This window comes from Ovis canadensis, chromosome 23 (genome assembly GCF_042477335.2).
Source record: "Ovis canadensis isolate MfBH-ARS-UI-01 breed Bighorn chromosome 23, ARS-UI_OviCan_v2, whole genome shotgun sequence".
Lineage (NCBI taxonomy): Eukaryota > Metazoa > Chordata > Mammalia > Artiodactyla > Bovidae > Ovis > Ovis canadensis.
This window is the reverse complement of record NC_091267.1, coordinates 74,151,239-74,173,879: the sequence shown is the minus strand read 5'-3', so window position 1 is coordinate 74,173,879 and position 22,641 is coordinate 74,151,239. Positions and strand designations below refer to the sequence as shown.

General features: G+C 43.2%; 2 protein-coding genes across 18 annotated transcripts in view; one reads left to right on the top strand and one right to left on the bottom strand.

Moving 5' to 3' along the window:
- RELCH (RAB11 binding and LisH domain, coiled-coil and HEAT repeat containing) overlaps nucleotides 1–15,382 on the bottom strand; it is a 106,484-nt gene extending 91,102 nt beyond the window's left edge. For 4 of the 10 annotated variants that reach the window (XR_011252437.2, XR_011252438.2, XM_069569110.2 and 1 more), the window contains exon 1: nucleotides 14,606–15,378. Coding sequence is in view for 8 of the 10 variants with exons in the window: in XM_069569110.2 (XP_069425211.1) it covers nucleotides 14,606–15,119 (514 nt within the window). In the remaining 2 variants the exon portion in view is untranslated. Of the gene's footprint in view, nucleotides 1–14,605 lie in introns of all 10 variants that reach the window. The other 6 variants (XM_069569107.1, XM_069569108.1, XM_069569113.1 and 3 more) reach the window with 2 other exon arrangements.
- Nucleotides 15,383–15,515: 133 nt separating this feature from the next.
- The window catches only part of PIGN (phosphatidylinositol glycan anchor biosynthesis class N), a 103,060-nt gene continuing 95,934 nt past the window's right edge, over nucleotides 15,516–22,641 (top strand). For 2 of the 8 annotated variants that reach the window (XR_011252439.1, XM_069569116.1), the window contains exons 1-2: nucleotides 15,524–15,593; nucleotides 19,012–19,165. The gene's annotated coding sequence lies outside the window, so the exon portion shown is untranslated. Of the gene's footprint in view, nucleotides 15,753–19,011; nucleotides 19,166–22,641 lie in introns of all 8 variants that reach the window. The other 6 variants (XM_069569122.1, XM_069569121.1, XM_069569119.1 and 3 more) reach the window with 4 other exon arrangements.

Here is a 22,641-nt window from a genome sequence, read left to right as displayed (position 1 = left end):
AGATCACTCTGCTTTAATTAGCCGATCCCCCCTGTTGGACATTCAGGTAGTTTTCAACTTTTGATACCTTTACTCGAACATAGAAGATATGAAAAAAATCTAGGTTCAATAATTTTGATGCAAACAAGCTTGTCTTTAATAAAATATGGAATGGAACTGGATACTAAGGAACATGCATTTTTAAAATGTGCTTGATACCACCAAATTACTCGCAAAAGAGTGTCCTACCAAGAGTATATAAGTATACATCTTACTTTCCAACCTTTGTATCATACGTATTTTGATCAAAACTACACTCAGAAGACAATATTGTTTACAGGGGAAAAAAAAAAAACTTGTTAGGAAGAGTTCAGTGAGCCTGTAGACTTGAAACCCACCAATACGAGCTGCCTGTCTGGCGCAGACACCTTATCAGAAAGTTTAGGAGGCAACGATCAATATTCCCACTACTGTAGCTTACCACAATGCAAATACTAAACATTAAGAACATAACAAAATATGACTGAGAGATTTTGGTGATACATTCGTTACTCTCATCATCTCATACTCTTGGACATTTCTCCTTACTCATACATTCATTCTCCACGCCCACTATCCTCCAACACACACACACACACACACACACACACACACACACACACACACACGCTTTATTCCTTACAATGATTGTAAAGAATGCCTACAATCAGGAACTACTCTTGAATAAAAAAATTAGAAGCTTTTAGGGCCGCTGCTACATACCTCTCCAGTGGTGATACTATTTCTGCGCACACATACAGAATATTTACAAGGGCCCCCACACAGCGCCACGTGCAGCGCAACACTCTGTAATACTTCTTACTGCTGAGCAATAAGAAGCTACTGGTATAATTCTGACTGCTTGAAACATGTCAAATGTATCCTAAAAGAGATCTTTGTCAACATTATAGTAAGAATTATCAACTCAGTCTCAAAATTTCCCTTCCAAATAAAACTGACCTTCAAGGTAAAACACCAATAGGTGACTGAGAACAGAGAAACCGGTGCATAGGCACCAATAATTTGTGAGCAAAGAATGACATTTTTTGCTACTGTCTTGTACAGGAGACAGGGATCAAGACCATCCCCATGGAAAAGAAATGCAAAAAAGCAAAATGGCTGTCTGGGGAGGCCTTACAAATACTTGTGAAAAGAAGAGAAGCAAAAAGCAAAGGAGAAAAGGTAAGATGTTCCCATCTGAATTCAGAGTTCCAAAGAATAGCAAGGAGAGATAAGAAAGCCTTCCTCAGCGATCAATGCAAACAAATAGAGGAAAACAACAGAATGGGAAAGACTAGAGATCTCTTCAAGAAATTTAGAGATACCAAGGGAACATTTCATGCAAAGATGGGCTCGGTAAAGGACAGAAATGGTCCAGACCTAACAGAAGCAGAAGATATTAAGAAGAGGTGGCAAGAATACAAAGAACTGTACAAAAAAGATCTTCATTACCCAGATAATCATGATGATGTGATCACTCACCTAGAGCCAAACATCCTGGAATGTGAAGTCAAGTGGGCCTTAGAAAGCATCACTACGAACAAAGTGAGTGGAGGTGATGGAATTCCAGTTGAGCTGTTTCAAATCCTGAAAGATGATGCTGTGAAAGTGCTGCACTCAGTATGCCAGCAAATTGGGAAAACTCAGCAGTGGCCACAGGACTGGAAAAGGTCAGTTTTCATTCCAATCCCAAAGAAAGGCAATGCCAAAGAAAGCTCAATCTACTGCACAATTGCCCTCATCTCACATGCTAGTAAATTCATGTGCAAAATTCTCCAAGCCAGGCTTCAGCAATACGTGAACCGTGAACTTCCAGATGTTCAAGCTGGTTTTAGAAAAGGCAGAGGAACCAGAGATCAAACTGCCAACATCACTGGATCATTGAAAAAGCAAGAGAGTTCCAGAAAAACATCTATTTCTGCTTTACTGACTACGCCAAAGCCTTTGACTGTGTGGATCACAATAAAACTGTGGAAAATTCTTCAAGAGATGGGAATACCAGACCATCTGACCTGCCTCTTGAGAAACCTATATGCAGGTCAGGAAGCAACAGACAGAACTGGACATGGAACAACAGACTGGTTCCAAACAGGAAAAGGAGTACGTCAAGGCTGTATATGTTCACCCTGCCTATTTAACTTATATGCAGAGTACATCATGAGAAACGCTGGGCTGGAAGAAGCACAATCTGGAATCAAGATTGCCGGGAGAAATGTCAATAACCTCAGATGTGCAGATGACACCACCCTTATGGCAGAAAGTGAAGAGGAGCTAAAAAGCCTCTTGATGAAAGTGAAAGAGGAGAGTGAAAAAGTTGGCTTAAAGCTCAACATTCAGAAAACGAAGATCATGGCATCTGGTCCCATCACTTCATGGGAAATAGGTGGGGAAACAGTAGAAACAGTGTCAGACTTTATTTTTTTGGGCTCCAAAACCACTGCAGATGGTGACTGCAGCCATGAAATTAAAAGACGCTTACTCCTTGGATGGAAAATTATGACCAATCTACATAGCATATTAAAAAGCAGAGACATTACTTTGCCAACAAAGGTCGGTCTAGTCAAGGCTATGGTTTTTCCTGTGGTCATGTATGGATGTGAGATTTGGACTGTGAAGAAAGCTGAGCACTGAAGAATTGATGCTTTTGAGCTGTGGTGTTGGAGAAGACTCTTGAGAGTCCCTTGGACTGCAAGGAGATCCAACCAGTCCATCTTAAAGGAGATCAGTCCTGGGTCTTCTTTGGAAGGAATCATGCTAAAGTTGAAATTCCAATACTTTGGCCACTTCATGTGAAGAGCTGACTCATTGGAAAAGACTCTGATGCTGGGAGGGATTGGTGGCAGGAGAAGGGGACGAGAGAGGATGAGATGGCTGGATGGCATCACCGGCTGGATGGCATCACCGACTCGGTGGACATGAATTTGGGTGAACTCCGGGATTTGGTAATGGACAGGGAGGCCTGGCGTGTTGCAATTCATGGGGTCACAAAGAGTCGGACATGATTGAGAGACTGAACTGAACTGTCCAAATCTAATTAATAGATGATACAAGACAGATATTCAATATGAGCCAACAAAAAAGGCAGACATGTACCAAACACATATGCAGAAATAACTTAACAATGCAGAATATATTCTTTCTGTTCATATACCAGAGTAAGGATGGTATTCGCATTTCACATCACTAGAAACACCAAACTTGGTTTACACTGCATAGTTATAGGATTTGGTGTCAATTAATAGCAGAACACTGGAGCTGTTAATTCCCATGACAAATGTTCCTTGCTTTGCTAGAATTTATTACATGCAAAATTTGACAAAATACCTTATATTGACTCAAAAGAGAAAAGTTCAAAGTACACCGTCACATAGCCACCACCTGATGTGAACAACTGCTAACATTTTACAAAATTTAAAAAGAAATGCCTTTAAGTTCATGTCCCTAATGTTTCCCTCCTCAAAGGCAATCACAGTAATGGATTCAGTGTGACTCTAGTTGATGTTTTGTAAACCTATAGCACATATCAGTTCAGTTCAGTTGCTCAGTCGTGTCCGACTCTTTGCGACCCCATGAACCGCAGCACACCAAGCCTCCCTGTCCATCACCAACTCCCCGAGTCTAAGTACCCACAAATAATATATTGTTTTATGCATTTGAAAATGTACATAAGGGCACAGAACTGTGTGTGATGCTTCAGAACAGATGTGAGATCTGATTGAGATGCTAAGATCTTCATTCTATGAATATACCATAGTTAATGTTTCCAGTACGTATGGCCAAAAGCACTGCTTCCAGCGTTGTACACAGCTCGTTCCGCACCCTTGTGAGCTCTGGATAAACAGTTCTATGTGGAGACGCTGGGTTAACCGGTGTGCACCACCTCCAGTTCTACTGCATTTTATCAAACACTTTCCACAGGAGCTCTACGGACATTTCTACTGGTGGCACAGACGGCCTGCCTCCTCCGTATCAGGAACACTAAGTGTCAGGCCTCTTCATATTTTGCCAAAAGATCAGGTATAGGTATCATAATATGCATTTCCCTAATTACTAGTGAACTTGAGCGACTTTTCATTGGTTTGCTTCTGCCTATTTTTCATTAGGTTATTTTTCTTTTCCTTACTTTGCAGGGATTCTATACAGATTCTATATTTGAAATACTTTTTGACTACTATATATACATGTGCCAAATACGTACTCCTAGTCTATGGCTTGTCTTTTACTTTATGTTATCTTTTCACATACAGGAATTTTAACTGTGATACAAATATATCAATCTCTTCAAAGTCTACAATTTTTATGTGTAAGAAATCTTACCTCATAAAGGTCATAAATATGTTTTAATATTTCCTTCAAAAAGTCTTCCAGTTTCATTTCCCACATTTAGTATTTCAATTCATTTGGAACCTCTGTTTTGATGTGTGTATGTCTGTGGTAGGAGAGAAAGGAATAACTCCCCTCTAGAAGGAGAAAAATGTATCCAATAGTCTTCCCTTTCCTCCTTTATCTGACTCTGTTTCTTATACAAAAGATTCACTGAGCTTGTTTCTGGCCTATAATCTCTTCCTTACTTCAATCTGTCTACCTTTGCTTGCCTTTGCTTTTAAAATATTTGTTCTGTAGACAGCAACATATATTGGTTTCAAAAAAATTTTAGTAAGCTTCAAAAAGACAAATCCCATTTTCTCGCCATGTGCTGGTTATAAAATCAAATAACTAACCATTGCCTAAGAGGAACACAAAAAGAAATATTTAAAAATAACTTATATGAATGTAATTTAAAATATCTACAAAAATGGAGGTACAATGCCTTTACAGATATAAAACACAATGCATTAACTGTATGGAGGCAGATTTTAATGAACCATTACAAAATCTTAAATCCAATGTTTGCCTTTTAATATCAATAATCTATTTTACACTTACACAGACTTACTGCAAATGATAATAAATATTAATTCAGCTGACTCTCATAACAGCTCTTATCAGGTAGGTGCTGTTATCCTCAGTTCTCATTTTTAGATGAAGAAATTGAGGCACTGAGAGATTAAGAAACAAGAAAAAAAAAAGTGGCAGAAACAGGATCAAAGCCAGGACTCCAAACTTTGTGCTCTGAAGTCTCTATGCTGTACAGTTTTACTTCTTTAATTTATGGTGGCCACTCAAATAGAAATGTTTTAAATTTTCAAGTGAATTTCAAGTACAGATGTTCCCAGTATGTTTTTTAAACAATTATTTTAATCAGGATGTCACATACCCATTCAGTTCAGTTCAGTCGCTCAGGCATGTCCGACTCTTTGTGACTCCACGGACTGCAGCAAGCCAGGCCTCCTTGTCCATCACCAACTCCCGGAGTTCACCCAAACTCATGTCCATTGAGTCGGTGATGCCATCCAGCCATCTCATCCTCTGTCGTCCCCTTCTCCTCCTGCCTTCCTTCAATCTGTCCCAGCATCAGGGTCTTTTCAAATGAGTCAGTTCGTCACATCAGGTGGTCAAAGTATTGCAGTTTCAGCTTCAACACCAGTCCTTCCACTGAACACTCAGGACTGATCTCCTTTAGGATGGACTGGTTGGATCTCCTTGCTGTCCATGGAGCTCTCAAGAGAATTCTCCAACACCACAGTTCAAAAGTATCAATTCTTTGGCGGTCTTCAGAAAATAGGCCAAGTTCACTTTCACTTGTTTTATCAGCCACACATTTTTCCAGTTACTCTGCTGCCAAGCTCACATTTCTCTACTTCGTTCACACCAATGTGAGAGATCTATCACACAGCTTTTGCTATAACACAAACACATCAGCTCTAGGATGTTCTCCTGGGTCCTGTTATAGTCACCTTTTGCTGAATCTTAGTAAATACCATTGCTGTATTCAATTATATCAAGTATTCACTTTTCAGAAATCTGAAGAATCTATTTTTAAAGTAAATTAGACAATTTACATCCAGCTTGTTCAGATTTTCTGTGCAGATTTCCCTAGTTTGTAGAAACTATATGCACACATGGAACTGGAGAGTTATCAGTCTGCCATGCTCCAGGGAAATGGGGCCAGAACCACTTTAAAAAGTTAATCGTGGGTACAAACTTCCAACAAGATAGATAAGTCTTGGGGACGAAGTGTACAGCATGGTGGCCATAGTTAACAATATTGTTTTGTGTATTTCAAAGCTGCTCAGAGAGTAGATCACAGAAGTTCTCATCAAAGGAAAAAAACAAACAAACTCTAACTGTGTGGTGATGGGTGGAAACTAAACTCACTGTGGTGATCATTTCAAAATGCAGACGCGTATCAAATCACTTTGCCGGACGCCTAACACTAGTGGAATGTCATGACAATTAGATCTCAAAAAAAGTTAACGGTAATAGCTCCACAAACACTCATACAAGGGGGTTGAAGCAGATCAACCCTCAACTAATGCAAATCCCCCAAAAGTCAACCAAAGAGGCACCACGTTCAAAATATGGCCAAACAGCAGAACACAATTTATTTAAGTATCAACAAGTATGTTTTTAGTGTGAATAATTCAGAAACCACATTTTATCACCAACTCTTACAGTACAGACGTGTGTGTTGTGTGTTTAGTTAGTTACAATACACATACATAGAAGCCAACAAAAACAACTATCTGAAGGGAGAAAATAGGGTATTACTATTTAAGGCCCTTCTCAATTGATATTTACAATTTAGACAGAAGCAGACTTTAGACCAAAGTAAGTGCTCTTTTCCAGTGAATCATCCTAAAACCATGGGAATTAAGGTAGCAGGCACAGTTAGAAGCCACCATTCAAAGAAAAAATAATGATAACAAAATTTAGTTTTTGTCCTAAGTAGATTAAACAAAATGAAAACTGAGCCAATCCTGAATGGTTTTTTCCAACAAAGGTGCTTAAAAGACAAGCAAAGAAACAAAAAAACATACAGTAAGAAGATCATCTCTAAAGTAGAAAGTGTAAATTTAGTTTTTAACATAAAAGGCCTGTTCACTGGTTAATACCCTTATCTTGCTTCCTTTTAAACTATGTACCACAAGGGCCTGAAGTGTCATACTGCATTTTTATAACTACCCAAATGGAATCACTTTATTAATTGTGAGCCAGATAATGGAAAGCATGTTCCCAGATGATGTTTTCAACAAGGCAAAATATAAAATAAATATTATCTTCTCTTTACCCTCACTTCCTTTTCCTCTTCCTCACTCAGGATGAGACTCTAAATATGGCCAAATAAGAAAGTTACTGTTTATATTGAAATTTCACTCATACTTGAGCATCACGTTAAAATTTTACTTTCTCCACAATTATCACAATCAACAATGATGTTTCTATATCTGATCACAATCAACAATGATGTTTCTACATCTGAATGCTTACACTATTACCTGTACCACGGAAAACTATTCTATAGACTTTTAGGCGCTAGTCTTGGCTCTTCATTAAGAACATAATATGCTCAAGGATATGCACTAAACTTCTTTTGGATTCCTATACTTGGCTGATCACATAACTTTATAAATTTACTGATCAATGTAAAATATTGAATACCAACTATACGCAAGTGACTGTTCTAGGCAATGAAAATATCTGACTTTCCACAAGAATTAAAAAGTTTGAAGCTGATGAAAGACATGGGTAAAAAATGAGTCATATAAGAGAGAAATTTAGGAATCTATATCAATCACCTCAGATGTGCAGGTGACACCCCCCTTATGGCAGAAAGTGAGAACAACTAAAGAGCCTCTTGATGAAAGTGAAGAGGAGAGTGAAAAAGTGGGCTTAAAGCTCAACACTCAGAAAACTAAGATCTTGGCATCTGGTCCCATCATTTCATGGCAAATAGATGAGGAAACAGGGGCTGACTTTATTTTGGGGGGCTCCAAAATCACTGCAGATGGTGATTGCGGCCATGAAATTAAAAGACGCTTACTCCTTGGAAGGAAAGTTATGACCAACCTGCTAAGTTGCTTCAGTCATGTCGGACTCTGTGCAACCCCACAGACGGCAGCCCATCAGGCTCTGCCATCCCTGGGATTCTTCAGGCGGAATACTGGAGTGGGTTGCCATTTCCTTCTCCAACCTGGATAGCATATTAAAAAGCAGAGACATTATTTTGTCAACAAAGTCCGTCTAGTCAAGGCTATGGTTTTTCCAGTAGTCATGTATGGATGTGAGAGTTGGACTATAAAGAAAGCTAAGTGCCAAAGAATTGATGCTTTTGAACTGCGGTGTTGGAAAAGACTCTTGAGAGTCCCTTAGACTGCAAGAAGATCTAACCAGTCTATCCTAAAGGAGATCAGCCCTGGATGTTCATTGGAAGGACTGAGGTTGAAGCTGAAACTACCAATATTTTGGCCACCTGATGCGCAGAACTGACTCATTTGAAAAGACTCTGATGCTGGGAAAGATTGAAGGCAGGAGGAAAAGCGGACGACAGAGGATGAGATGGTTGGATGGCATCACCGACTCAACAGACATGAGTTTGAGTGAGCTCCAGGAGTTGGTGATGGATAGGGAGGCCTGGCGTGCTGCAATTCATGGGGTCGCAAAGAGGCGGACAAGTCTGAGCAACTGAGCTGAACAGAACTGAATATGGTCCAGACAGCAATAGCAAGTCTCCCTCAGCTAAAAGCAGTGAGCTTAATATATTTTAGGAATACTCTCTCGATATTTGGTTAGAAGCCAGAGGAAGCACTAAACCCAGCTCCAACCTAGCGGGGAGGGACTATTTTGTTAAGTGGAAGCGATGGGCACTTTTCCAAGATGGGAGTCACAGCACAGGGGACACGAAGAAGGGGACAGAGCAGTGAGGTGAGCGCTCTTTCAGAGCTCTGAGAAAAGATAGGCAGGACAGTGAAAGAGCACTTCAAAAGGAGAGAGGGGACTCAAGAAGTCTGCAGGCTCATAAGTTAAATTATTAAAGTCAGCCATAAATAAGCTGATAAGCTGCCTTAAGAACATCTGGAAGCATAACTACAGAATAAAAGAAATTCATCACTGAAAGGCATGTTATTTGACCACTTACTGTCTCTACAGAGCTGACTCATTCTAGGCAATTTTTCTGATTTTGATTAAACCTTGAAGGCTCAGAGTAGAACAGCATTCCTCTAGATAAAATACTGTAATTTGTAATTAAGTTGTGCCAAAGGCATTGGCATAAGTTTTACCTTGCAATCTAACTGGAAACCAAACTGGCTCAACTGGCAAAAATACAGGGGACAATATATAATTAATGTGTGTCTATATTCAAGCAAGTAATATTACATGCAAAAGATCAAATTAGTTTATCAAGTGGGCCTAGAAGGACTGTCACAAGGAATCAAACCCTGAGACTCCATGAGAGTGCATTTTACATTCTTCCACTGAAAACATCAAATTTAAAAAGCTATAGTTCTTTTATATGTTTTATAAATTTGACTTACTCTTTTAGTCAAGGAAAAAAAGATAGTATGAAGACTTCTTAAAGTATTTTAGAATTACCACTATACTATTATCTAGGTCAGCAGACTTTTGGGCAAACAATTTAGTAAATCTTACAAAATTAAACTGCTTTTGTGTCTGCTTAGTCGCTCAGTCCTGTCTCTGCGACCCCACGAACTGTAGCCCGCCAGGCTGCTCTGTCCATGGGGATTCTCTAGGCAAAAATACTGGAGTGGATTGCCATGCCCTCCTCCAAGGAATCTTCCTAACCCAGGGATCGAACCCAGGTCTCCCACATTGCAGGTGGATTCTTTACCATCTGAGCCACCAGATAAGCCTTTTAGAAATCTTTAAACAAAGAAAACCACTGTTGATTATACATTTATTACTCTGAAGTTTTATGAATTTTCAGATCTGACACACATTAATCAAAAATACATAAAAACAAATAAAAATAATTTAATGTTTTAGATAATCCACACTATCAATGTTTATACTGTTCATAATCAACCAAAAAGTACTCATTGAGCATTATAAAGTAATAATCCAACTAGCAGCAATTAACATGGTAGAAGTGAATACAGAGGACCTTTATAACCGGCAGTAGTCTGGTCCTAAAGAAAGATTCATCCTCAGAGTTTCTAAAATATAATTTGTATGATCCAAATCTTAATCAAAATCTTCAAAACACGGTACTAACCATAGATTTACAGACTTATTTTAGCATGTATCTACTTCCTGACTGTATTAAGACATTTAAGTATATTAATATTTTGATACACAATGCATTTGGATTTAAATTATACTAAAGCTTGAGCTATAAGTGTCTGCATAATTACAGGAGGAATATTTCAGAAATATTTCTTCTTTTTATGATGCCATCATAGGCCTAAATTTAGAAACAGAAAACTATAAAACTTCTAGAAGAAAATACACAGGAAAATTTTTGTGACTTTAGGATACGCAAATATTTATTTAGGAAACAAAGACCATGAATCATTAAGGAAAAACACAATTAACTGGACTTGATGAAACGAAAATCTTTTGTTCATAAGACACATTGTTAAAAAATGAAAAGGCAAATCATGCTGGGAGAAAAAACTTAGAAAACACATATTTGATGGAGGACTTGGGTTCAGAATATATAAAAGAACTACAACTCAATAAAAAGCTGTTAACAGACATCGCACAAAAGATATGTAATAGCAGTCGACACCCCCCCCCCCCCCATGGCCAAAAGCTCACAGGAGCTCAGCATTGCTAGTCCTCGAGAAATAAAAATTAAAACCACAATGATATACCACCGTACTCTCACTAGAATGAGTTAAGTAAAAGCCTGAAAATACCAAGGATTTCGGGGATGTATAGAAACAAACTTTCATACCCTGATGATGGAAATTTTAAATGATACAACCACTTTGCAAAACCTGTTTGACAGCTTCTTACAAAGTTAAATGTATACTAACTATGAACCAGCAATTCTATTCCTAGGTTTTATCCAAAAGAAATGAAAACATATGTCTCTGCAAAACTCACACACGCATGTTCATGGTAGCTTTGTTCATACAGGCCAAAAATGGGGAAAAAGACAAATGTCTAACAACAGATGAATGGTGAAGCCGAAACAGGAATGAACTACCATGACCCATAAAAACATTATCTGGATGAATTTCAAAACCATTATACTGAGGAGAGAAAGCCACACAGAAAAGACTATCTGCTCCCAACTGCGTTTGTATGAAATTTTAAAACAGGCAAAACTCATCTAAGGAAGTGGTTCTCACTTGGGGCATTTTGCCCTCCCCTTCCTCCGACGGTGCTGGCAACATTTTTTGACTGTCACAACTTGAGGAATGGGGGCTGGGTGGCTGCTTCTGTGATGCAGTGGACAAGGGGCCAGCAGTGCTGCTGAACAGTCTAGAATGCACAGGACACTAACAACAAAGAATTATCAGGCCCAAAATTCCAATAGTGCCCAGGCCCAGGTTGGAAAACTGTTTTCTACTGTGGTCAGTGATGGGCTTGAGATACAGAATGCAAATGAAAATGAAGGCGTTCTGGGGACAATAAAAATGTCCCCAGACATTCATTTGCGGTGGTAGTTTGTTTTCCCAAATTCACCATGTGCGGCACGCTTCAAACGGGCACGTTTTATTGCGTGCAGTTTCCCCTCGAGGTTGATGGCGAGAGTTACAGCCCATCCAGTAACATCAAGCTACAAAGACACTTTAATCCAATTTTTGCTTTTAAACATATATGCACAGAAAAAAATGGAAAAGGCAAGTACTATTGGTTGGATTATGGATAACTCTGATTTTTTCCCCCTACTGCTCATCTGTTTGGTATTCACCTGAAAATATATTATATTATGGAATAATGTACTTTTGAGTTATACCCAGAACAGGTCCAAATCAACTAGGGAAGAGCACAACTGCACATGAATATTTGATTATAGCTAAATCCCGATTTATGATCACAGGACTGAAGTTATTTCAAGAAACTATAAAAATGTATAATGCAAAGGCATTTACAAGTCAACTTTTACTTTAAAACACAGCTATATTTAGAGCCTAAATTATAAATATAACTTTCTGTACAAAAAAGTTTTTAACAGAAATTTTCACTACAGTGATTCCACACAATAAGGTAGGCTAAAAAGATTAATAAATGCTTTTAAATTAAATAATGTTATAAAGGAATAACATTTCATTATATGTATGCTGCGATTCATGGGGTCGCAGAGTCGGACACGACTGAGCGACTGAACTGAACTGAACTGATACAGTAGAAAAACATATCAGATGCAATTCAGTTATGTTCAACAACAGGCCAGGGACTATACAAACTGTGAGTAATAAAAACATGTCCCTCAAGAAGCTGACTATCTAATGGAGAGAAATGATACTGTTAATAAATCCAAATAAAAAGAGTTAAAGGGTATGGTTGAGGTTTGAAAGTAGTACAATGAAAAGAATCAAACAACTAAGCCTTGGTAGTCTGGGAAGCATTTACAAAGATGACAGTTGAGCTGGGTCTTGAGGAAGCAGTAAGAGCTTATCAGGTGAAAACCATTATTAGACACTTCAAAAATCTTAAAACAAACAAAAGCCAGCTGCCTAACAACTTTGTTACACTGCTCTTTTGTTACATTTTATGGTCTTAAAGGTCAGCAACAGAAAAACCAGTTCCGAGAAAAGGAAGATAATCCTACAATACTGAGCAAGGAAGTTACAACTGCTGAGAAAATTCCATATTCAAGAGAGAAGACTGCTTTGGATCTACCTTGATGGAAAAAGGCACTCTTTGCAGTTTAACTACATCTAACTAAGTTACGTGTAAGTTAGGGAACTGTGGTGTTGGAGAAGAGTCTCGAGAGTCCATCTCAACCAGATCCAACCAGTCCAACCAGTCCATCCTAAAGGAAATCAGTGCTGAATATTCACTGGAAGGACTGATGTTGAAGCTGAAACTGCAATACTTTGGCCACCTGATGAGAAGAACTGACTCAGAAAAGCCCCTGATGCTGGGAAAGATTGAAGGCGGGAGGAGAAGGGGATGACATGGTTGGATGGCATCACCAACTCAATGGACATGAGTTTGAGCAAGCTCCGGGAGTTGGTGATGGACAGGGAGGCCTTGCGTGCTGCCATCCATGGGGTCACAAAGAATCAGACATGACTGAGAGACTGAACTGAAGTGAAGTTAGGTGATCTCAGTCTCTGGAACTACTTAAAAGTACTGACAAAAACCCATCAGTTTGGCTACAATTTTAAATGTATTTTAACATGTGTGAGCAAATTTCAGTTGGCCTCACATAACACATTGAAAACCTCATACCGCCAGTAAGGGAAAATCTAAGATGCCTCTTAAAGATAGGTACTGGGACTCCAATATGCATCCTTGGCAGAACATTTTAAAGACATAAATGCTTATAAACACATGATGAATGAGGTAAATGACCACTCTATACAGTTAATGATTACAACGAGGCAGAAAACATACTTCCTAAACTTCTGAAAAGAAAAAAGCCTACAAGGTACTGAGACCAGGAGGCAACACCGCAGGGAGAGCCTGCCTGCTCCTCAGTTCAGTTCAGTGCAAGCGCTCAGGCGTGTCCGGCTCTTTGCGACCCCATGGACTGCAGCACGCCAGGCCTCCCTGTCCATCACCAACTCCCAGAGTTCACTCAGACTCACCATTGAGTCGGTGATGCCATCCAGCCATCTCATCCTCTGTTGTCCCCTTCTCCTCCTGCCCCCAATCCCTCCCAGCATCAGAGTCTTCTCCAATGAGTCAACTCTTCACATGAGGTGGCCAAAGTACTGGAGTTTCAGCTTTAGCATCATTCCTTTCAAAAAACACCCAGGACTGATCTCCTTTAGGATGGACTGGTTGGATCTCCTTGCAGTCCAAGGAACTCTCAAGAGTCTTCTCCAACACCACAGTTCAAAAGCATCAATTCTTCGGCGCTCAGCTTTCTTCATAGTCCAACTCTCACATCCATACATGACCACTGGAAAAACCATAGCTCTGCTCCTTAGACTTTCTATAATTCTGGACACCCACTGAAATTAAGGAACCGAAAGTGAATGAAACTGAGTTTATTTAAACTGAACAAATTTTATGCAGCAGAAGATGCAACTTTTGAGTAGTCAACCCAAAGACAAAGGTTCAAGTGGATCTGGCTTCGGGGAGAGAGCAACACCATTTCCTATTCTTTTCTCTCTTGACTTGGAGTCAAATAATTACTGCGAACAACAGAAGGAACACTGTTTCCGGGTAGTGGCGATTCAGGAGATGGGAGAGAATGGAAAAACGATTAAAGCGATAAACCAAGGTTGCAAGGGAGTCTTCTGGAGTCATGTAGTGGCCAGCGAACTAGAAACTGGATATTTAATAGATATCGACACCAATAGTGGGACCAGGAGCTGGTGTAAGTCCAGCCAAGGGCTGGAGGCAAGCAGGGAGAGAACAGTCGCTGCCAGATACTTTGGCCTCCACCGTACGAGATCACCACCCCCAGCCCCGCACTACCCTCCCCGCCCCGCCAGCCCCAACCCTCTAGCTGAAACGCTCCCAGTACTCAGCACCAGCCCACAAGCACTCCCTCCCCACAATAACCCCCCACAACCCCAACAGCCCAGCCGGAGCGACAGCGCCGTCGTTCACTTACTGAGCTGTCCCCCACCCGACGTTGTACTCGGCTCCCGACCTCCTGCGCCTCCAAGGCCGGCTGCCCCGGGGATCCCCGGCGCCCCCGTCCCCGGCGGGGTTCCGCTCTGCCTCTCGAAGTTGCCAGGGTTGGAGAAGTAGTCGCGCAGCCGAGGGAGCTCCCGGCCGCTCTCTAACAGCTCGGTGTGCAGCTCCAAGGCGGTGAGCAGGTACTGATCGCGCAGCAGCTGGGCCGCGATCGCATCAATTGACAGGCGGGCCGGGGTCTCCCCAGGGCCCCCCAGGGCCGCCGCCGCCGCCTCCCCGGGGAGCCCCGCTCGGGCACTGCTCCCCAAGGCCACGGGGTCCTGGGGCGACAGCGAGTCCGCAGAGCCCGGATCTAGGCCGCCTCCGGCACCCAGCCGAAGTCCTGCCCGCCGCTCGTCGGTCGCCGAGACCTCGTCCTCGTCCTCGTCCGAATCGCTGAGGAAAGGGTTCACGCCGCCGCCGCCACCTCCAGGCGCCATCGCCGCCATCTTACACTGTCAGGAGTGTGGGCGCCTCCCTGTCTGGCTCTGACAGGCCGCGGCCTGCGTCCCCGCTCAGCCTCAGCGGGCACCGCTCGCTTCCGCAGCCCCGGCCTTGCCACGTCCCGCCTCCTCACCCGGAGACCAGGCGCAGGCTCGGAGGCGAACCGTCAGGAGGCTGCAGCGGCAGCAACAGCCACTGCCTCAGCCGCAGCTGCACCAGCAGCCCGGCTCTGCGGGCGTCTTCCTGGTCCCCCGTCTCGCGAGAAATGGCGCGTGCCCCGCCCCTCTCCTCTCCCCGCCCCGCCCCGCCCCGCCCCGCCTGCTCCCCAACGCCTGTGACCAGAGACTGAGGGGCCCCGCGCCCTAGTCAAAGGCAAAGCCCCGCCCCACTCCTTTTTGATTGGCCGCAGGAGGTAGGGGCGGGAATTGGAGTCACGGAGGACTAACCCGGGAATTATCGCGAGAGTAGCTTCTGGCCAGGTAAGTGTCAGGGACGTTTCGTAGTTGGGGGGCGGTTGTGACGGTGGCTTAGGAACCTTCTCTTCTGGGCCGGAGGGGCGCTCTGACTCGCAGCCGGGCCCTGCCTTCGCGCTGACGAGGGCTCGTTCCCGAGGTCAGGCCTGACCTGCTCAAGCCCAGGTAGAGTCCGGGAGAAGTGGGGGCCCGGGCCGGGCCCCGACACTGGCGCTCGCCGGGGTGCGCTGCCCCCTCTTCCTTCCGGCTGCTGCTGTTTTCCCCGCAGGGGTGGCCGGTGGCCGGTGCAAGGCAGGGCCGGTGGTCAGAAGGGGGCTTGCTTCCTCTTCCTCGCCGTCCCCGCCTCGTGCAGGCGGGCCCCGGGGGCCTGGGTGCGGCACAGAGACAGAGCCAATGGAAAATGCAGCGGGGACGTTGGGATCTGCTTGAATCTGGGAATATCCCCATAGTCTCGACTTCGGTAACGAACTATTAGGAGCGCAGCAAGCACTTGTGATTTAATACACAGCTTGCACAATGGGGACGCTTCAAAACGTCAAATGCTGTCTCTCAGAGGGTCCCTTGCAGAGAAAGGAGATCCAACCAGTCCATCCTAAAGGAAATCAGTCCTGAATATTCGTTGGAAGGACTGATGCTGAAGCTGAAACTCCAATACTTTGGCCACCTGATGCGAAGAACTGACTCATTGGAAAAGCCGCTGATGCTGAGAAAGATTGAAGGAGGGAGGAGAAGGGGACGACAGAGGATGAGATGGTTGGATGGCATCACCGACTCAATGGACATGAGTTTGAGCAAGCTCCGGGAGTTGGTGATGGACAGGGAAGCCTGGCATGCTGCAGTCCATGGTGTCTCAAACAGTCAGACACGAACTGAACTTGGGGATTTTGTTTTGTTTTCGGTAGAAGTTTTTTTGATGCTTTTAATACTACGAATTGGAAGCTTTTTTTTTTTTTTTAACAGAGCATTAGCTCCTGGTATTTAATTCTAAATTTATGTGTATGTGCCTGCACGCCATGTATTGAAGAAAAGCATGGAAAAAAATCCCAGATCTTAGGAAAATAGTATCAAAAGAGCCACCGGTGTTGTTTCATCAGTTCAGTTCAGTTGCTCAGTCGTGTCGGACTCTTTGCTACCCTGTGAGTGACAGCACGCCAGGCCTCCCTGTCCATCACCAACTCCCAGAGTTCACTCAGACTCATGTCCATCGAGTTGGTGATGCTAACCAGCCATCTCATCCTCTGTTGTCCCCTTCTCCTCCTGCCCCCAATCCCTCCTAGCATCAGAGTCTTTCCCAGTGAGTCAACTCTTCGCATGAGGTGGCCAAAGTATTGGAGTTTCAGCTTCAGCATCAGTCCTTCCAAAGAACACCCAGGACTGATCTCCTTTAGGATGGACTGGTTGGATCTCCTTGCAGTCCAAGGGACTCTCAAGAGTCTTCTCCAACACCACAGTTCAAAACCATCAATTCTTTGGTGCTCAGCTTTCTTCACAGTCCAACTCTCATATCCATACATGACCACTGGAAAAACCATAGCCTTGACTAGATGGACCTCTGTTGGCAAAGTAATATCTCGGCTTTTGAGTATGCTATCTAGGTTGGTCATAACTTTCCTTCCAAGGAGTGTCTTTTAATTTCATGGCTGCAATCACCATCTGCAGTGATTTTGGAGACCCCCCAAAATAAAGTCTGACACTGTTTCCATTGTTTCCCCATCTATTTCCCATGAAGTGATGGGACCAGATGCCATGATCTTAGTTTTCTGAATGTTGAGCTTTAAGCCAACTTTTTCACTCTCTTCTTTTACTTTCATCAAGAGGCTTTTTAGCTCCTCTTCACTTTCTGCCATAAGGGTGGTGTCATCTGCATATCAGAGGTTATTGATATTTCTACCGGCAATCTTGCTTGATTCCAGCTTGTGCTTCTTCCAGCCCAGCGTTTCTCATGATGTACTCTGCATATAAGTTAAATAAGCAGGGTGACCATATACAGTCTTGACGTACTCCTTTTCCTATTTGGAACCAGTCTATTGTTCCATGTCCAGTTCTAACTGTTGCTTCCTGACCTGCATATAGGTTTCTCAAGAGGCAGGTCAGGTGGTCTGGTATTCCAATCTCTTTCAGAATTTTCCACAGTTTATCGTGATCCACACAGTCAAAGGCTTTGGCATAGTCAATAGAACAGAAATAGATGTTTTTCTGGAACTCTCTTGCTTTTTCCTTGATCCAGTGAATGTTGGCAATTTGATCTCTGGTTCCTCTGCCTTTTCTAAAATCAGCTTGAACATCTGGAAGTTCATGGTTCACGTATTGCTGAAGGTGGTTTGAAGAATTTTGCGCATGAATTTACTAGCATGTGAGATGACTGCAATTGTGTGGTAGTTTGAGCATTTTTTGGCATTGCCTTTCTTAGGGATTGGAATGAAAACTGACCTTTTCCAATCCTGTGGCCACTGCTGAGTTTTCCAAATGTGCTGGCATATTGAGTGCAGCGCTTTCACAGCATCGTCTTTCAGGATTTGAAACAGCTCAGCTGGAATTCCATCACCTCCACTAGCTTTGTTCATAGTGATGCTTTCTATGGCCCACTTGACTTTGCATTCCAGGATGCCTGGCTCTAGGTGAGTGATCACACCATCATGATCATCTGGGTCGTGAAGGTCTTCTTTGTACAGTTCTTCTGTGTATTCTTGTTGTTTCATAGTCCTTAGCTAAAGGATTGCTGATCTTTATTGTAATTGAGTTGCCAGAGAGATTGAAAATGGAAACAATGTCTGGCATGGAGAATGGGAAGGGTTAGGGAGTGGCATGGAAAGGGCATGTTTAGAGATGTGTCAGTTACATGCAACGTTTCTGCCTGTGTGATGGGAATTTTTCACATCTGTTGTACTTAAGGTCCCCACATTTAGGGGCTTCCTGTCAAGGATTGTGCTTATTAGGTTCATATCTCCGTCCTGCCGATTATTTGCCATGAGACTTTTAAAAAGTTACTTGACTTCTCTCAGCCTCCTCTGACAAGGAGATACTTAAAGTACACAGAATTAGGAATGTGCTTGTCACAGTACCTGGTACTTAGCACACAACAAATGTCATAATCATTTATCAGTTAATGTACTCCTAGTGGAGAAGGAAATGGCAGCCCACGCCAGCGTCCTCACCTGGAGAGTCCCCGGGGAGGGGGAGCCTGGCGGGCTGTCGTCCATGGGGCGCTAAGGGCTGGACACGACTGAGCGACTTAGTAGTAGTAGTAGTGTATATTGAGAATATTTGACAGATTTTTAAAAGTAAAGCAAAACAAACCTGGTGTCAGTCATTTAGTAGCATTAGCCAGAAAAAGCAATAAAGGTGGTAGGCTCCAAAGGGAATATCTTCAGGGTCTGATTTCTAAAATGGAAATTGAAAGTAGGTGTGAAATGTGTTTCCTTAGAGAGCTGGGAGAAGTTGGATGTGGAAGTTCTTTCTTGATCAGCGGCTTCCTGTGGCACGTCTGTGACCTCCTGGCTCTGCCTCACATCCTGTAATCATGGACCTGGGAATGTGACCTTCCAAGCCCCTAGCAAATCACCTGGCCAGTCGTCTCAGTAAGTACTTTTCTCTTCCACTAGTGCAGAGAAATTTGCTTATCAATTAAAAATGTTGAAGAAATATTAACAGTGTATACTGGGATATTATTAACAATTGCTGATTTCTATTTAATAACAATTTACGATTAACATTGTTGAGGAATTTTCTTTCTATGTACCAAAATTTGCATTAATCTGGGTCTTTACAGCCAATGTTTCACTGAATAATCTGGATAGTCATTGATGCTTGTATGTTAGTGATAAAAATATAAAAGATTGCTCTTTTCCAAGCACTTCAATTGTTTTCTTGATTAAAAAATTATTTTTTTGTTTTAGTACTCTTAACCACAAGCAATATTTTCAGTGCAAGTTTTTCATTGATGTAAACTTTTATAAATATCTAATTTTTTATACATTTTTACATATTTTAATTTTTGACATTGTTTTTCAGTGTGTGGTAAACATCCCAGAGGTATAAGCTTAATGACTTTTATTGATACATGGTTATGTGTATTTTAAAAAGTTTAGTAGTTATTCATTTGTTTAGGTGATTTCCAAATGATTCATCCATGAAAATGTTTTCTTTTTCACTGCTGCTGCTACTGCTGTTTCAGTTGTGTCCGACTCTGGGCGACCCCATAGATGGCAGCCCACCAGGCTCCCCTGTCCCTGGGATTCTCCAGGCACTAAATCTGAATAAAAAGTGATTAAAAAAAAGAGATTAAATGATAATAGTGCTTATTTACATGTACTTAGGTATAATAAAGTAAGTAGTGTGTGAAGGGTGATGTTTTGGAGTCACTGAAATTTTGTGTAAAGTAAATGACAAGTATGAAAGTTACTGTGGTTGTATTTATCCTCAGTCTTCACAGCTCTTGTTTCTGATCTGGAGAAATAAACAGAGAAGCAAGGTAGCCTGTAGTAGCTACAGTGCGTGTTACACATCCATTGAAAGGATAATCCTAGGTAATTTAATAGACCGAAGTGGCACCCCACTCCAGCACTCTTGCCTGGAAAATCCCATGGACAGAGGAGCCTGGTGGGCCGCAGTCCATGGGGTCGCTAAGAGCCGGACATGACTGATCGACTTCACTTTCACTTTTCACTTTCATGCATTGGAGAAGGAAACGGCACCCCACCCCAGTGTTCTTGCCTGGAGAATCCCAGTGATGGCAGAGCCTGGTGGGCTGCCGTCTATGGGATCGCACAGAGTCGGACACGACTGAAGCGACTTGGCAGCAGTCGTAGTAAGAGCCCAGGACTGGGCTGAGTGCTGGAGAAAGCCTGTCTTGCTGTCCTGGAATTAGCATGAAGTTATAGAGGCAGACATTGCTACAGTCAGAGTCGTACTGTGTGCTTATAAACGGAAGGAAAGGCCTGAGCTTCTGATCTGGACTGAGTGGTCTATGAAGGAGTGATGCTGGAAGGTGCCCAGGAGGGACCTAAATCCCACTGTTACTATACGAGAGAGCTAGGTTTTTACGTTAGCTATTACAGCTTCAGGGTCAAAGTTCTCAAATAAAATGTTTGTTTTACTACTTCAGTAAGCTTTAGGGTAGGGGAGAATTTGTATTATCCTTTAACACAGACACTTTGATACTTTTTACAGAAAAGTTGTGTAACAACATAAGTCCAGGGAGTTGTTTGTAAATGCAAAAGAAAGTGAGAAACGATAGAGATGTTTCCTTATTAGTGAGCATGATAAGGAGAGTACTCAGGTTCCATGGTTGAGAGGAGCGTTTCAGTCAATGGGAGCTTCTCTGCATCTAGGTAGACGCCATATGTACTTCAGTTGTGAATAGAGTTAAAGATCTTACAGAAATGAATTAAAATGAGTTGAAAAATGAGTTACTTTGCGTAACTAACTATGATACCTGATAGAAGAGTTCTGAGCTAAAGGACAGAAGAAAGAACAAGAGACCAGAATATTAGGGACAGTTTTGGGATAATAAATTTGACAATTTGGATGAAATGGACAAATGGACAAAAGATACAACTACCAAAACTTACTCAGCAAGTAGTAAATAATCTTAGTATCTCTCTGGATATGAAGAAATTGAATTTATAGTTAAAAACTTTCCAACAAAGGAAACTCTGAGCCATTGATATCCTGTTACACAATAGAGGAAGAAATAGTACTAATCCTACACAAACTCTTCCAAAATATAAAATGTAGTAACACGTCCCATTGCATCGTCTGACTCCAGAACCAGAGAAAGATATTGCACAGAAATTATAGTCTAATGTCGCTAATAAATATTAACTTAAAATGCTGAATATTTTAGCAAATAAAATCCAAGAGTATATAGGAAGGATAATACTTAATGATTAAGTTCAGTTTATTCTGGGAACCCTAGTTTGGTTTAACATTTGAAACGCCATCAGTGTAGTTCACCACACTAGGAGAGCCCACTCCGGGGGAGACCCCACACCTGGAGAGAGAGACCCCACAGCAGGAGAGACCCCACACTCCGGGGGAGACCCCACACCAGGGGAGACCCCACACCGGGAGAGATAGACCCCACAGCAGGGGAGGGAGACCCCACACCAGGGGAGAGAGACCCCGCACCAGGGGAGACCCCACACCAGGGGAGAGAGACCCCACACTAGGAGAGACCCCACTCCGGGAGAGATAGACCCCACAGCAGGGGAGGGAGACCCCACACCAGGGGAGGGAGACCCCACACCAGGGGAGGGAGACCCCACACCAGGGGAGACCCCACATCGGGAGAGACCCCACTCCAGGAGAGATAGACCCCACAGCAGGGGAGACCCCACTCCAGGGGAGAGAGACCCCACACTAGGAGAGACCCCACTCCGGGAGAGATAGACCCCACAGCAGGGGAGACCCCACACCAGGGGAGAGAGACCCCACACCAGGGGAGAGAGACCCCACACCAGGGGAGAGAGACCCCACTCCGGGAGAGATAGACCCCACAGCAAGGGAGACCCCACACCAGGGGAGAGAGACCCTACACTGGGGGAGACCCCACACCAGGGGAGACACCACACCGGGAGAGACCCCACTCTGGGAGAGATAGACCCCACAGCAGGGGAGACCCCACGCCAGGGGAGAGAGACCCCACACCAGGGGAGAGAAACCCCACTCCGGGAGAGATAGACCCCACAGCAAGGGAGACCCCACACCAGGGGAGAGAGACCCTACACTGGGGGAGACCCCACACCAGGGGAGACCCCACACCAGGGGAGACACCACACCAGGAGAGAGAGACACCACACCGGGAGAGAGAGACACCACACCGGGAGAGAGACCCCACACTGGGGGAGACCCCACACCGGGGGAGACCCCACACCAGGGGAGACCCTACACCAGGGGAGAGAGACCCTGCAGCAGGAGAGACCCTACACCAGGGGAGACCCCACACCGGGGGAGACCCCACTCTGGGAAAAACCAAAAGAGCAAAACCAGATGGTCTCAGTCCCTCAAGCAAGAGGATCTCATGTGATCCTCCCCTCTCACTTTTGCTTTTGTC